Source organism: Nomascus leucogenys, chromosome 8 (genome assembly GCF_006542625.1).
Source record: "Nomascus leucogenys isolate Asia chromosome 8, Asia_NLE_v1, whole genome shotgun sequence".
NCBI lineage: Eukaryota > Metazoa > Chordata > Mammalia > Primates > Hylobatidae > Nomascus > Nomascus leucogenys.
In genome coordinates this window covers 55,508,680-55,525,905 of record NC_044388.1, presented here as the reverse complement: position 1 = coordinate 55,525,905, position 17,226 = coordinate 55,508,680, and the positions used below count along the sequence as shown (strand labels likewise).

At 46.1% G+C, this 17,226-nt stretch overlaps 1 protein-coding gene across 2 annotated transcripts in view; it reads right to left on the bottom strand.

Annotated features, from left to right (window-relative positions):
- Positions 1–17,226, bottom strand: part of RREB1 (ras responsive element binding protein 1) — a 143,604-nt gene that overhangs the window by 68,672 nt on the left and 57,706 nt on the right. For both annotated transcript variants that reach the window (XM_030817264.1, XM_030817265.1), the window contains exons 2-4: positions 5,688–5,804; positions 1,208–1,332; positions 370–582 (exon numbers count right to left, since the gene is read on the bottom strand). In XM_030817264.1, coding sequence (XP_030673124.1) covers positions 370–540 — 171 coding nt within the window. In that variant the 5' untranslated portion in view covers positions 541–582; positions 1,208–1,332; positions 5,688–5,804. The remainder of the gene's footprint in view (positions 1–369; positions 583–1,207; positions 1,333–5,687; positions 5,805–17,226) is intronic.

Sequence of the window (17,226 nt, the reverse complement as noted above, 5' to 3'; positions counted from 1 at the left end):
CCTAATCTGAAGACACTTAAAAATAGCCAGCTGTGTGAATGAGGAAACAAACCACATCACAGAAGAGATATCAGTCACGTTCCTTGCCATGGCCATCATGTGAAGAAAGCTTGAGTTAAAATCCAATGGTGGGGCCAAAAATAAGGGCACTTCCACCAACATCGACACCACAGCAAAGAAAACTTTCTCCATGAAAGGAAACTAACATAAGCCATGAAAACTTTGCCCTTGAAAAATGATTAAGGCCTCTCGGTATGTCCATTTTATTCCCAATTCTTCCAAAGTTTTATCATAGGAAACTGGGAAACATCTCCCAAGGTTCTCATGGATTGAACCCACCAGAGGTCACCACTAGGTGTGAACACTTACCTGGTTCCTTCTGCCAATCCGATTTGGTCCTGGAGGCTTCGAGGGGGACTTGATCCCCTGGGGGCTCCCGCCATTCTCTGTGACCTTCCCTACACTCATGACCGCCGACATCATGGTGTTGATGGAAGATAGGTCTGAACCTTCCAAGCCAACGGGCGAACTTGACGTCATTGGGACAGGGGTTTAAGCTTCTAAGAAGCCTCTGCCATAAAACTGAAAATTGGAAATTGCTGATGTGATCATGGGGAAGTTTAGGCTTCTGTCTTTGCCAAGGGGCGCTGGCCATCGCTACTCTAATTCTAATTCAGGTCAAAAACATCCAACACTGTCTTTCTCCAGTTAAAGGCCACATTCACGCCCAGAGTGACGGAAGCTTTCATTTAAACCAAGTCTTGGCGTACCAAGGACGAAGTAACCTTGCCTCCTTTCTGAGTGTGCACTAGCAACAGGACTCAAACTCATGAGAGGCAGGTTTCTCTACCTTTCCTAATCTGGGTTAGGCAGAGTGGGAAAGGCCAAGCCAACAATGACAAAGCCCAGCAAGCTGCCGCCCTGCAGCACCCTCTTAAGAACTCAGGCTCATTCACTACTACACAAATGTTCCAGACCTAAAACTAGTGATGAGAAACATCAGGTTTCATTTAACTCCACTGCTGCAATACAGTGATTCTGATGCGGAGCCTGAATTTTATAAGACATTTGAGAAGCCAACACTATCAGAGTTACAAACAAATTTCAAATTGACATATAAAAGCCTGTTTCTTAAAAAATATGTATAAAGCAGGTAACATACCCTAGAAAATGGAAAGAAGAACCCTCCCGCCACACTGCTGATTACCTCCATTTTCTGACCCAATTGATAGACTATGAAACTTCCCCCTGCTGTAGCTATCATTCACATGGAGTAGAAAATGAGTCTGTGTTGATCTCTTTTCTTCCTTCTTCTGGTAGCACTAGTTGACACTGGAAGGGAAGCAAAGGTCCAAAGTGAACATCTTTTCACTTAGTGAAGAAAAAACTGAAATCATTTATTTGCTATAATCTTAGACCACTATATTCACAACAATGCAAGGAGCACAAATGAGAGGCAATGTCTGCCTTTCTTTCTTCCAAAACCACATTCTGTAGCTGTTTCTCAACCTTAACTTATCTTAACCCCTACAGTACTGCCTGTTACGCACACTCCCAAAAGCCAAAAGGACTCTGCAGTAAAATTTTACTTTCTAAAGCTCATATTTATACCCATGCATCAAATTTTCTTTCACACTGTGCCTCAGTCCCTTGTAAGGATGCTCAGGCTCCACTTGACCCATCTCATGCCTTTACCTAAAAGTGACCAAAGACAAAACAGATCAGGCATTCACTAAAGGCTGAGTTTAGACACTCTCAGGACAGACCTAAAAGAAACGTGGTAACATGAAAAGAATGACCAAAGGGAAAACTATGGCCCATGGCCATGTCACAATTTACTTCTTCAGGCCATGTGTGTTCCTTGCAACTAGAACTATTATGGCTACAGGCGCGGTCAGTAGGTATGAAGTCTACTGCTTCCCTCATTTTATCTAGGAGGATATTCTATAGCTGAAACCCTACCATAAGGTATTAGGATATTAATATCCTATTATCCCACAATGTGTGCTAATAAATTCTACAAGTCCACAACAGCAGCTGAAGATCAGGCTCATCATCTCAGCTGTAAAGAGAACGTGTAGGAACAACACAAGAAAGAATATGATTTCTCATGGCTTCCTCCTCCAACTTTAGGGGATATGACCTAGCATATGAGAAACGGTACCACCCAGAGCAGCTACCAACATGCAGTACCAGCCTAAATTCTTACCAAAAGGGCAAAAGGGAATCTTAGGGAAAGTACTTGTCTTGTAAAGAGACAAAGTGTGCCTTCGTTGTTAATAGACATTTTGAAGATGTGAATCAAATGGTTTTCCAACTGGTAGGTAAAAGGACTAACCGCAGAAACATACAATTTGAGAATATGGATCCAGCCTCTTTGCCCACATCTTTCTCCATAAAGAGAGGAAAGCTACAACCAAAAAAAAAAAAAAATCTACACTTTCATCTTTCCATAACGTTTCCCCATGCTAGCAGACCCTTTAAATTTATGAAGAATTGTGCTTCACGCCAGGCACAGTTGCTCACAACCGTAATCTCAGCACTTTGGGAGGCCAAGGTGGGAGGGTCAACTCGAACCCAGGAGTTTGAGACCAGCCTAGCCAACACAGCAAGACCCTATCTCTACAAAAGTTTTTTAAAAATTAAAAGAAAAAAAAAAACAAACTGTGCTTCAAACTTCCTGTTTTTAACTGTCTTTGAAGGTTTATTTTGGGCGATTTCTCTATAGGGAAAAAACATGTAGACACAAAGTACATACACGAGTATGTACACACATTTTTTTCTTAATGGACTACTAAAAAGAGAGTCATCAGTCCCTAGAATTTTTGTAATCAATCACATAATTACGTACTTGATTCATAAATGGATACTTTCAATACTGAATTCACCTCCTTCTTTTAAATACATTTATCTCCCTCATAATTTTAATGTACAGAGAATTATAACTGACTAGAAATCTCTTTCCTGTAATTGTTACAAACTTTCCACCAATTTATACTATGAGTTTTGAAGATGATCTTGCGTTTGTCCTATTACTACATTTAGAAAAGAGGGCTACTCCCAGCTACTTCAAAGGCTGAGGCGGAAGGATTGCTTGAGCCCAGGAGTTCAAGTCCAACCTAGGCAAAACAGCAAGACCCCATCTCAAATTTTAAAAGCAAAAACAAACAACCAACCAAGTGTGTGTGTGTGTGTGTGTGTGTGTGTGTGTGTGTGTGTGTGTATGTGAGTAGAAAAAGGAAAGAAAAATGTGGTAGAGTTAGAGTTTGCTCAAGTCTGGGAACAGGTTAAACACCTTTAAGACTAAATGTAAAATCGTAAGTTATAAAAAAAATTCTATCATTGAATAAGCGAAGAAAGTGGAGAGGAGGGAAATAATAAGCAAAGTGACAAAAATATATTCACTAAACAGAGCCAAATTGCCAGTAAGAATTCTTTGCAGTCATGTTATCAAAGATACATTCTTGCAAACTACCTAAGTGTCTTAAACACAGAAAGCCTAGCAACAGTCAGTATAGTTAACCAATGTAAGGGCTGAAAATTGCAAAAGCTTATCCCACTTGAAAAGGAGAAAAGCCTTGTTGTTTGCCATTTTGTCTGGACAGGAAGATATTTGCTAAACATGTTTCTTCCTTGGGGATAAAGTATAAAGTGTGACACTACCCACTGATGACACCAAGATCACTCACATTTACTTCCTTTTCCTAAGTAAATAGCAATTAAAAAAAATAGAGACTCATCTCTAATCTGAAAGCGTAATTAATAAAATGAAACTCCTAGCTACACTGTTTGAAAAAAAGAGTCATTGGCCTCATCCCTGAGAATCTGTTCCAGAAGCAACCAACAACCAGCCCCTTGGGCTGTGACAAGATTGTACTTCAGTTTGTTCTTATGTCTTCTATTTGAGTTCTTCCTTCAGGACCACAGAGCGGGGAAGAAGGGGAAGAAGCTGGTGCAAGGCACAATGGAGCTCATTGTTGTATGTCAGAAAAAACCCACCGTAACATGCGGGCTCTTCTACATGATCATCTAACCAGAGCAAGCTGGCCAGTATTAGTTGGTCCTATCTACCCTATAACCACATCCTGTACAATTTTGGAACAACAGCCCAAACTAACCAACCTAAACCCTCTGATACTCAATCTCAGGGAATAAAAGACTATTTCCAACATTTTTATGGTCTATTCACGAAGCATTTTTTTCTTTCTGATATTTACAATCCTAGACTTTTCATTCTTTCTTCTGCAGCATTTCTTCTCCCTGACATCACTCCAATATTAGTAATAATATATGTTATTATTATAAAATAAGGCCAGGTGTGGTGGCTCACACCTGTAATCCCAGCACTTTGGAAGCCTGAGGTGGGAGGATGGCTTGAGGCCAGGAATTTGAGATAAGCCTAGGAAACACAGCAAGACCCCATCTATACAAAATAAAAATCAGCCGGGGCCGGGCACAGTGGTTTACACCTGTAATCCCAGCACTTTGGGAGGCCAGGGCAGGCAGATCACCTAAAGTCAGGAGTTCGAAACCAGCCTGGCTAACACGGCAAAACCCCATCTCCACTAAAACTACAAAAATTAGCTGGGCATGGTGGCACATGCCTGTAATCCCAGCTACTCAGGAGGCTGAGATAGGAGAATCGCTTGAACCCAGGAGGCAGAGGTTGCAGTGAGCCGAGATAGCTCCATTACACTCCAGCCTGGGTGACAGAGCAAGACTCCATCAAGAAAGACAAGAAAGACAGAAAAAGAAAAAAGAAAAGAAAAGAAGCCAGGTGTGGTAGCATGTGTCTATAGTCCCTGATACTTGGGAGGCCGAGTGGGAGGATCACAGGAACCCAGGAGTTCAAAGCTACAGTGAGCTATGATCACACCATTGCATTCCAGCCTGGGCGACAGAGTGAGACCCTGTCTCTTAAAAATAAATATCACTGGTCATATTCTAATATAATCTCTTCCAACTGGAATCAGAGAGCACTGGGAACCCAGACGAAGTTCCCAAGTCATAGATAGGATCAACATTATCAAGCAGATGAACCTGGTGTTCCAGTTTTTAACACACACGGTCTGGATTTGGAGGGGAGGAAGGGAGAGAAAAGAAAAAAAAAAAATGAGATGTCCAAAGTGTTGCTTCCTGAGACAAACCCTTGGCACCCTTTCTCATCCCACATTTCAGGCCCATCCGATCAAGAACTAACAAGTTATAGTTACAATTTCTTTCCTCCTTTTTTTTTTTATGTGTGTGAGACAGTCTCACTCTATTGACCAGGCTGTAGTGCAGTGGCACTATCTCAGCTCACTGCAACCTCTGCCTCCCAGGTTCAAGCGATTCTCGTGCCTCAGTCTCCTGAGTAGCTGGGATTACAGGTACGCACCACCACGCCTGGCTAATTTTTTTTATTTTTAGTAGAGATGGGGTTTCGCCATGTTGGCCAAGCTGGTCTTGAATGCCTGGCCTCAAGTGATCTGCCCCCCTCAGCCTCCTAAAGTGCTGGAATTATAGGTGTGAGCCACCGTGCCTGGCCTAGTTACAATTTCAACACGATTTTGCACCAAAGCCTCAGGAGGACGTGGAAAGGGCACGACAATTAAATGGGAGGTGGGGAGGGTAGGAGGGGAGGGCATGGGAAGACTCGACGTTCAACATTATTGTGACTCACTGAGAGTCAAAACCGTTTCACTAACCTGTTTTCTTTGTTATCAAGCTGCCCTCCTTATTGGGGGGCTGAACCTGGCTGGGCCCAAACGTGGGCAGGGTCACACTTCAGAGCCACCACTCCTGGAACACACAGTTGGAGCAACCTACAAAAATAAGAAAAGGTGACGTTAAAAGAGGATTAAGACCAGAAATGGTCCTCTGCTCAACATCACCGGTAGTCACAAATTAGGACTAGAAAACATTTCCCATCCCTTGCCTGCAATTACAAGCAAGCTGCCAGGAGCCAGGCTGATTCCATCCAGAGTTGTCCCATTAACATCTAAGTAAGAGCTTGGAGCTGAGTGTGCCTTGAACAGACAAGAACACCCCTCTCCCCCAGGCACATTCCAATAATGTCAAGGGCAGCACCATGTGAGAATGACTCGAACCACTGGCTCTGGGGGGAGCTTCGTGCATCCTAATGGCATGTTCACAGCAGATACCTACAGACTGCCAGTTTAACAAGAAGAGAAAAGCAAGGCAGCAGTTAGTGCTATCAGAAACGGAGGGGGAAAAAATAAGACAGTTGAAGAAATTAAGAAATATACAACTAGCAGTGGCTTATGCCTGTAATCCCAGCACTTTGGGAGGCCAAGACTGGGCAGATCGTTTAGCTCAGGAGTTCGAGACCAGCCTGGACAACATGGTGAAACACTGTCTCTATAAAAAACACAAAAATTAGCTGGGTGTGGTGGCATGCGCCTGTAGTCCCAGCTACTCTGGAGCTGAGGTGGGAGGATGGCATAAGCCCAGGAGGCAGAGGTTTCAGTAAGCTGAGATTGCACCACTGCACTCCAGCCTGGGCAACAGAGCCAGACCTTGTCTCAAAAAATAAATAATAAGAAATATACAACTAAACAGTGCCTTAAAGTAGAGGAGAGATGATTACATCCTCTCGCAGGTGTGAGGAGAAAGTGTTGGTAACACACGTCAAATAGGACCAAATGCAGACCTTTTCCTTTCTGTGTAGGGAAGATGCAGAAAACATCTCAAATTACACATGCCCTTCAAAAGTTTGAGCAAGTCTGCTCTGGGGTGTCAAGGGCTTCAAAGCCCTGTGCTGGGAGAAAACTGGAATGCAGCATTTCCCAGAGCTACAGCATGTGGCCACATTCTCTGGCTCTCAACACAGCCTCCCTCAGCTAACGTGAAGAGCACAAAACTGGGAGAAAACTCAGAGGTAAAATAAACCCCACATGGACAACATTGGGGGAGAAACAACTGCTTGGCATATTTTCTCACTTTTATTCCCCTTCGGGAGCGTCTACAGACAAGCTGCCCATCTGTGCCACACAGCTGTCACCATGAACCTCACGACTAACCCACAGGGACAGACCCTGTCCCACAGAAGGGAATGCAGAGACCCTCAAACTGGACATTATGCCCCCCCCCGACCCCACTGAAAAAATGCACATACTCTATACTCAACATTTTCATTCCGTACCAGGAGGGTCAGGGACCCTAGAAACCCACCCAGGGACAGCAGGGTAAGAATCCGTTTTGCGTGATATATGACCTGCCCTCTTGTAAACTATGAATCAAGTCCATTTTATGAAAAATACTCGTCGAGTTTTCAGAAATGCACAAACATCCTTTCAGACTATCTTCACCCATTTAACGTGAAATTAAATATTGCTTATTTTTTTTTAAAAAAGCAGTTATTGTTTTTTTCTTATTTTAATTAATGACAAATTTTTTAGGAACAAAGCCTGAAGAGGAATAGCCCTTTGGTTTTTTTCTAGAAACTGCCAAGATCTCCAAATAAATAGCATGAACCATAGTTTTACTCATAATTAATAAAAACACACTTCAAAATAAAAAGATATAACAAAAATTTTTTAAAAATAAAAATAAACAGGCCAGGCGCGGTGGCTCACATCTATAATCACAGCACTTAGGGAAGCTGAGGCAGGTGGATCACCTGAGGTCAGGAGTTCGTGACCAGCCTGGCCAACATGGCAAAACCCCATCTCTACCAAAAATACAAAAATTAGCTGAACATCATGGCGCACACATGTAATCCCAGCTACTTGGGAGACTGAGGCAGGAGAATCACTTGAACTCGGAAGGCGGAGGTTGCAGTGAGCTGAGATTGCGCCTCTGCACTCCAGCCTGGTGACAGAGTGAGAGTCCGTCTCAAAAAAATAAATACAATAAATAAACACACTTCAGAGTCAGAACTAAGTGTCTGGAATTAAACTTTTCTAGCATATAGCTAAGACTTCCATTAAAATTTAGACCTGCTGCCTCCCCTTCATTTCATTTTATTTTATTTCCCTTCATTTTAAAAAGACACCTTAAAAAAAGGTCCACCGGGTAGCCTCCTGGAAGCACACAGGACAGCAAGGAGGAGAGAGGATGGTTTTAGAGAAAGAGGGCTAGGGGGAGAGACTTGACCTTGAAACTTCCATCCTCTTGCCCTTGGGTGTAAATGATTTGAATATTGAGAATGTCTTGCAATATAAAGCCAGAGTTCACTAGGCTGTTTGTTTTGGGTTCTATTAGGCCTGAGGGAGTCACAGAGCTTGAAGAGTGGAAAAGTACAAAAGAGTTATTAGAAGAAACTTTAAGACACCCCTTACCTCCATCAACAATGTCTCAGAAAAAAAAAAAAGACAGACTAGTAGCACCCTAAATATGACTCCTGTAGGTGAAATGTGACAGAAAGGCTGGGTCTGGTTGTTGGTGGAGGCTGCTGAATTTCTGGATTTGCACTCCCACAAGATTTACGCAAAGCCAATGGAGGCAGGAGGACTAAGAGAGGGCGGAAGTCCCTCTGTGAGGGGAGGGAAAGGCCAGCCCCCAAGCCCCGGCGGAGATAAGGGACAATACTATGTAAAGCCAGAAACAGAAGATTAAGGGGCAGGTCTCCAGGTCTAAGGAGATAGCAATGAAGAGATGAAAGATAAGGGCTGCATCCCAGCTTCTGAAAAACCTGAGGGTTTCTTTCCTTTTTTTTCCTTTCCCTTTTTTTTTTTTTTTTTTTTCTGTCGCCAAGGCTGAAAGTCTGTAACCTCTGCCTCCCTGGTTCAGGCGATTCTTGTGCCTCAAGCCTCCCAGGTAGCTGGGATTACAGGCGTGTGTGCCACCACACCCGGCTAACTTTAATTTTTGCATTTTTAGTTGAGACTAAAATTGGGTTTTTAGGGTTTTGCCATGTTGCCCAAGCTGGTCTTGAACTCCTGGCCTCAAGTGATCCACCCGTCTCAGCCTCCCAAAGTGCTGGGATTATAGGCAAAAACCTGAGGGTTCTTCTTTTTTTCTTCATGTTTTTGAGACAGAGTCTCATTCTGTCGCCCAGGCTGGAGTGCAGTGACGCGATCTTGGCTCACTGCAACCTCCGCCTCCTGGGTTCAAGTGATTCTCCTACCTCAGCCGTGCACCACCATGCCCAGCTAGTTTTTGTATTTTTAGTAGAGATGGGGTTTCGCCATGTTTGCCAGGATGGTCTCGAACTCCTGACTTAAGGTGATCCAAACCGCCCCAGCCTCCTGAGGGTTCTTGAAGTGAAATCTAAACTCTGTCCTAAGGCCCCCAGGAAATGCGGAATAAGTTTAGATGCCTAGGATGATGGTTGAGGCCCTGAAAAAAATGTTCCCACAGACAAAAGAACAGTGGGTTTTACGACACTTGACCAGGCTGGGCACAGTGCAGAGCCTCCACAACACCCACAAATACTTGGGATGGCTGATCCATGCTGTGTAAGAGCCTAGTTGACCAGTTCAGGCCAACCTAGGACAGGGTGAAAGTTTGAGTTAACAGATCAGACACTAAAACGGTCTGAGTCAGTAGGGAGCTTGACAAATAGCAAAGGCATCTCTTGAAGGATGGGCTGAGTCTTGGCTAGGCTGGGGACAGAATCAAACCAGGCTAAATGTTCCACGAGGGCCATGCCTGTTCTGCCTGCAAAGCTCGGGGCAAAACCATCTCTTCTAACCACCTCACATGTGCTCTGAGGGCTGAGACAGCTGTGATGACGGCTTTCAGTTCCAGGAAGTTGATGTGTTTCTTGGCTTAGGGTCCAGGCTATGCCTTGGATAGGGCGGCAACCCACGAAAGTCATCCCCCCACCGACAACCCGTGGCTGGCACAGGCTTTGGTAAGACAGGAGCCTTAGAGCAGGCCCCTACACCATGGGGCACCGTGAGCTGCTTCAGCCAACTCCGATCTCTTCCTGGGTGAGAAGGGACTCCTAAGAAACTGGGGGGAGCTGGGCGTGGTGGCTCATGCCTATAATCCCAGCACTTTGGGACGGAGAGGCAGGAGGATCACTTGAGGTTAGGAGTTCAAGACCAGCCTGGGCAACACAGCAAAACCCATCTCTGATAAAGAAAAAAAAGAGGTGGTGGGGGGGTGCATCCCTTGGTACAGGCCACATCAAGACAAAAGTGCAGAGGTGAAGGGGGGCAGCAAACTTGGGACCCGAGATATATATGTCGGTCTCCTCTTTGGGTATCTTCTGAGCTCCAGAACATTCCTATACTCTCATCCTCTCAAGAATACAGCAAGCCAGGCACAGTGGCTCGTGCCTCTAATCCCACCACTTTGGGAGGCCAAGTGGGAAGATCACTTAAGACCAGGAGTTTGAGACCAGCCTGGGCAATGAAGTGAGACCACAACTCTACAAGAAATTTAAATATTAGGCAGGTATGGTAGCACCCTCCTGCAGTCCCAGCTACTTGGGAGGCTGAGGCAGGAGGATTGCATGAGCCCAGGAGTTCGAAGCTGCGCTGAGCTAGGATGACGTCACCGTACTCAAGCCTGGTCAACAGGGCAAGACTTTATCTCCAAAAAAAAAAAAAAGACTAATGGTCAGGGTCAGGCTCTTTAACCTGCCATTCAAGGGTCTCCATGCTCTGGCCTCAGTCTACCTTCTGGCCCCGTCACACACCAGTCCCCTTGGTTACCCTCTCTGTTCAGTTCCTTGCCCCAGAATATCTGCCTGCACTCCTCTCCTGACGCCATCCCTCATGTCCACGTTCCACATGACTCCCATTGACCCATGGCTCGTGGTTCCAAATTCCAGGACACACTTAACTCTAATTCTGCCATCACACCCATCACAGTTAATCATGGCTAACAATTTTTGAGCACCATGTGCCACATGCATTGTCTCATTTAATCCTCATAACAACAACCATGAGGATTGTTTCCACTGTACAGCCATAAAAACAAAGGTTGAGGGGCTGAGTCACTTGTCTCCAAGATCCTAGAGCTGTTGCGTGGTAGAGCAATGTAATAAATCCAGTTGCTGAACTCTGTTAAATTTCTTTTGGAAAAGTGTGTGACTCCTGGCCCATGGCTGGAGAGCACAGGTGTGCTTCCTTAGTCACGTTCTCTGACTTCTAATAATCTTGCTCTGCATCACTGCGGCCCTTCCAGATGCTCAGCACCTGGCTTTCCATTTCCGTCCCGTCAAGGCAGGAAGGAGGAGTGCTCTCCTCCCCCTTCACCTCTGCGTTCCTCTCCCTGGCAGGAGGCAGAACTGGACTTCCACCTCAGTCTAAAAGGTTCGCTGCAGCAGGCAAGAGTTTGGAAACACCACGCTTGCTCTGCAAAGTTATGGGGCACTCCACGTTCTATACCCTTGTGTTCTAGAAGCAGCCAAGCAAGGGAGGCTCTGCCTGAATCCTGAACAGTCTAGTCCTATCTGATTAGCTGACCTTGCAGAGAAGATCCACCAACACGAGGCAGGGAGAAATTAACTACTACAGACCCTCCACCAAACCCCAAGGGCAGGAGCATCCAGCCTTTATTAGAAATGCAAATTCTCAGTCCCACCCCAGACCTACTGAGTCAGAAACCCTCTGGGGGCTGGCGCAGCAGTGTGAGTTTCTGAGTTAACAGCTCTCTAGAGGCTTCCATCCAGCCCTGAGAACCAGCTCATGAAGAAGCCCAGGATCTCCCTGAAAACCTTCCTTTAGTGAGGATTTGGGAGAAGCTGCTTGGCTTATCATACACCTCCAGAGCAAAAACCAAGGCCCTGGGTCAGAGACAAAGATCCCCATTTCTAACTTTGGCTTTATCTACCACAATAAAAAATAATAAAAAAATAAGGGACAGGGAGGAATGAATCTATGCAGGCTTCCTCAGGAACAAACACACATCAGAGGTAGGCTTCAGACAGGCAAGGCCAGCCTGCAGTGCATGGCTGGCAAAACTACATGGCCTGGGCCTTCATGCAGCCCTGGATCCTAAAAGCCTTCTCTCCAGTAAATAGCAGTTGCCAAGCCTGTGCAACTTCCCAAAAAGCTCCTTGGAGGGGGTTGCGGAATCACCTCCAAACCTGAGCCCTTCAGCCAGGATTCCTGGTGGCCCCGGATACCCTCCCTCACCTCTCTGCTGCTCCTGGGCAGTGAGGAGTGAGCAACAAGGGGCAGGTGACGGGGAGAACAGTTAGGGAGATGACCTCAAGGGGAGACACGCAGCCCTGAAGTTCCTTCCTACAGCCTTAGAAACTGCTCACCGTCTACTACAGTTTCTCTCTTAATGGGACCAGAGGGTGGAGGAAGGAAAATCAGAGTTACATTCTCACAGGCCAGGGTGTCTGCTCCTTACTCTGACTGGGTTTCAGATACCCCACTGGTCTTGACCTGGAGCATTTTATTAGAAATAACACAAGCTACTGATGCTCCTTTTCAAAAGCAATGTCGGTTGTTCTTAGGTAAAGGAAAACTTCAACATTTTGTAAAGTGTGGGGGAAGGAGCAGCTTAGTGCAGAGTAATAGGTTCCATGCAGGAAGCAGCTTCTCTTAAAAATCACTTGGACATTTAAATTATTACATTAAATACAACTTCAGCAGGGAGGCACATATTGACTGGGGAGACAGGGTCCCTGCCTACCAAACTTATCTACGTCAGTCAGATTGAGTATTTAAAACATGAGCCACAGGATTGCTGGGGAGATTTTCTGGACAATGCCAGATAAAACCATCCTGTGGTACCCCATTCTTCTTCCTGCACCTCTCTGCAAGGCTCTGTGCTTCTTTAAAGGAAGGAAATGGGGCACAGTCCCAATGATAAGCTTTCCTGCTAGTACATGAGGACTATGAAGAAGCTGACTCCACTTCTTGTAGCTCTTCTCCAGGGAGCATGTCTTCCTGCCAGGATCAAACTACTGCCAGATTTGCAAGGCCAAGACACAGCTGCTAAATGGCAGCCATTTGTCACACAGCACCCTGCTCCCCTGGGAGGGGACACAGCAGCCCTCGGCGCTCAGCTGTGGGAAGAGTGAGTCCCTGGCCCTTTCCCCAAAAAAGCCAGACTTTTCCTAAACATTGTTTTTCAGCCTGCCTGCCAGGACCTGGTATTTCATCACTTTCTTGCCTAACTTAGCAGAAACATGTATTGTCCTCTACTCTGGGTGGCCAAGGTGGGCTATGCTCTAATAAGGAAGCACCCATACTGGACCACAGGGGCGGAGGGCCCACAGGGCACCCTCACCTACCCCCAGGGCAAGGCAGGGTCTCCTGGGCCAAGGCTAAAGATATCCTGCAGGGGATTAAGTTGAGCAGCTCCCCTGCCCTGTCCCACCCTAAGATCTACTCTCCTGTGTAGACACAGGTACAAGAAAGTGTAGGAAGAGGCCTCCACAACACACCTTGGTTGAGGAATTTGAAAACAGAAAACAATGTTGCTACAAGCAACAGAAAACAGGATTCAAGTCAGAGTATACTGGAAATCTAATGTGCATCCAATTATATTTTTTCCAGAGCACCCGCTTCCCTGATAACCTAGGGCACTAGCACTTGTGACACAAACTCTATGCTAGAAATATGCTAGGCACTTTACATATATTTAATCCTCCCCCATATCTTGTAAGATAATTATTAGGTTATTTGCTAGATATAGCGCAGCTCTTAAAGGGCGGAGCCAGGAGTCTAGCCTGGGGTTGTCTGACTCCAAAAATCTTGTACTTTCCCACTGTACCACAAGAAGGGTCTTTGAAAAACCATTTGGAGAAGGGTCATTAGCAAGCTAGAGGATTGGGAAACCAAGTCAAGGGGGAAACTGGAAATGGCTAACAGAATGGAGACAAGAGCCAGCTACAAAAGCTGCAGGACTGGTGTGTGGAAGAGGGGCACACTCATTGCACGGGTCCACCATGCAAAGAATGAGGCACAAACAAGCAACTCTGGAGCTCCATGATTCTTTATACCAGAGCTTTGAACTAAGCCCTCAGATGGACAGAGGCCAGATAAGGTAATGAGCTCGCTGTCCCCAGGAGTCTTCAAGCAGAGGGTGGGTAACCACCAGTTAATAAAAAGCAAACAAAAAACCCCAGTCCGGCAGTGGGTGGGAGACCAGGTTAGAAGGCTCTTCTGACTTCCAGACTCTGCACTTCTAAGGGGACAATCTATCTTGCATAACACCGTCCTCTCTTCATCATACCTTAAGATTCCAAAAGCACGCGCAAGAATAAACCATTACAGCGTAACTTTAAAAGCACATGACATGGGGAATCTTTTTTTTTTTTTTTTTTCCAGATGGAGTCTCACTCTGTCACCCAGGCTGGAGTGCAGTGGCAGGATCTCGGCTCACTGCAACCTCTGCCTCCTGGGTTCAAGTGATTCTCCTGCCTCAGCCTCCCGAGTAGCTGGGATTACAGGCGTGCACCACCACACCAGGCTAATTTTGTATTTTTAGTAAAGATGGAGTTTCACCATGTTGGCCAGGCTGGTCTCAAACTCCTGACCTCAAGTGATCCTCCCGCCTTGGCCTCCCAAAGTGTTGGGATTACAGGCGTGAGCCACCGTGCCGGGCCTGACATGGGAGTCTTAAATCTTGGCCTGGAAACCCAGCTTGCCATCAATGGAGCCACCGAACTCTGAGCCTCAGTTCTCCCAGCTGAAAAATGAAGCTGATAACACTGCCCTCCTGACCTTACAATATAGATTCAAAGCAGTGCTTGTTAAAATACTTTACAAACATTGTGGCATCCTCCAGCATGCGAGCTACTGATGCTACACTATTTATCCTCCAACATTCCAGGTAGTCCCTAGGCTGATTCTCCTAACTCCTCAATTCACCCATCTGCTTCCCCTATTGGATTGCCAAAACTTTGAAGGCAGGAGCTCACCTTGATGATCTTCTAAAAAAATTCCTGTCCCCGGCCGGGAGAGGTGGCTCACACCTGAGGCGGCTGGACTGCCTGAGGTCAGGAGTTCGAGACCAGCCTGGTCAACATAGTGAAACCCCACCTCTACTAAAAATACAAAAATTTAGCTGGGCGTGGTGACAAGTACCTGTAATCCCAGCTACTCGGGAGGCTGAGGCAGGAGAATTGCTTGAACCCAGGAGGCAGAGATTGCAGTGAACCAAGATTGTGCCATTGTACTCCAGCCTGGGCAACAAGAGCAAAACTCCATCTCAAAAAAAAAAAAATCCTGTCCCAGCCCACAAGTTGGACAATTTAAAATAAATATAATTTGGCTTTTCCCAAATGCAATCCCCTGGCCAATGAGAACAGCTGCTGACATAGTCACCATGCTATATGGCGACCAGGAAATAAAAACCCCTCTGAATTCAGTTGCTGCTGAAACCAATCCTGGTCAGCTTCACGTTTGGTTAATTACGGAAGTACACACTACTGGCTCCCACAAGGATGCAGCTCTTTCTTCCCTATATACCAAGCTTCTTCTCTCCCAACTAACTGCAGCACCTGAATACAGCATGGCTAACACCGTGACATTGTATGGTAGAAATGGGAGTGTTCTGGACACATCTCTGAAGTGAATCTAAGTATCTTCAGTCACATTTCCAGCTTCTGGTAAGAAGCTAGGGTAAAGTTCAGTAGCAGTTTGCATAGAGTTTTAGGCAATATCCTGCAACTCTTTCACAGGCCCTGAGGTCACGGGGCCGGCCTTTCTGACATGCTCAGGGAAAGGGTGCAGCAGCAACAGGATTCTCCACTTTGCCCCAGGGACGAGCTGCAAGCTAAGCAATCCCAGGGCAGGCGGTTTACCTTAAATCTGGGCTTCGAATTCCCAGAATTCAGGATGACACTCCTTAGAAAACCAAAGTGACTTGTGGAAGATAAAAGTGTTTAAAATGCTTCTCCCGTAACAGCTTAGCTTAGAGAAGGCAGTGGAAGGAGGAGATCACATCTTTCCTTGCCCATTGGAAAAGTGGTCAGCTGTGGTCAAAATTTCACAGTGCGTAATCAGACATTACAAACCGTCAGCTGGGAATGACTATGTGCGGTGAAGTGACCATGCCCAATTCCCAGGAGCTGGATGGGCTGCCCTCTGCCATATAACAGAAAACCTTCTATCCCCTCACCCCCAAATTCGCCTCTAAGAAAAGTATTTACTACTGTGCATATGAAGGAAAACAAATGCTCTGAGATATAAGTGGTTGATAGTGTTTATCGCAAGCTAGCCAACCAAAAACACTGGCAAGCAAACGCGTTTTCTTAAAGTAAACTGAGCAAACCAAAAATGACAAGCAGGCAGGATGGGCCTTTTCGGAAAGCCCATATGCAGCTGGGAGAGGAGGTGGCGTGTTCCTGGACCAGCAGAGGCACCTTGGAAGGAGGGGGCCAGGGCCAGGGGCTGGCAGTGGGGGTGGGAGTGGGGATTAGTGCAGTCCTGGAGGAAGTGTGAGGCACACAGGCTCTCCAGGCGGTGATTAGTTCACAACAACTGCACTCCCTGGGGGGTCTAATTGCACAAAGGGCCACCCCCCCATCCACAGCCCAGCGGGACCTGAAACAAGCATCATGTCCCTGAAGCACACTTGTTCACTTGCTTTGGATTGAGCTCACGCAGGGCACTGAACATGCCCAGGCTCTTAAGTGTGGGTTCACGTTTACAAGCCCCACCCTGAGAAACAGATAACCCCTTTGCAAGCCCCCCAAACTCCCCCCAAATGTTACAAAGAACAGGAAGGAAAACTGAAAAGGGGAGATAGACACCAGCAGGACAGTCTCTTCCTTCAAACTCTTTCATACCCGGGCAATAACTGGGCCAACACCAGAAGTACAACTAAGAGGAGATGCGCACACTTCAGAGAAGCACAGCTGCCCTGCCTGCTCATCGGCTCAGTCCAAGGGCAGCTGGACATGTCCACCCAGTCCCCATGGGTCAGACACACCTTAACAGGGAAAATCTCTATAGCACACAGATTTGGAAATCCAAGCTGATGCCCATTTAACGTAAGCAGTATGTAATGGGAACATTCTCAATCAAAAGCCTACCTCTACCAGTATTTTCATGACATGAAATTGTTTTGGCATACTTGTGAAACCAAGTCCTGCTTCTCAGAATTCTTCAACACCCTTGTGATCATAAAAATGAGGCATGTCTTGCTCACCACCCTTAATTTACTTGAATGCATGTTACAAAGGCACCTTCATGTTGTTTCAAAAGAACATCCCTACTCTTTCCTTTTATCTTCCCTTAACAGTTTGTTATCCAGTGTTAGGAGGGGCCTGGCCTCCAACAGTCCACACTTTTATCTCCTGCTGACCACACGAAGGCAAGGGCTGGACTTCCTGCAGCTCGCCTAGAGGGGCTGTTTGACTTG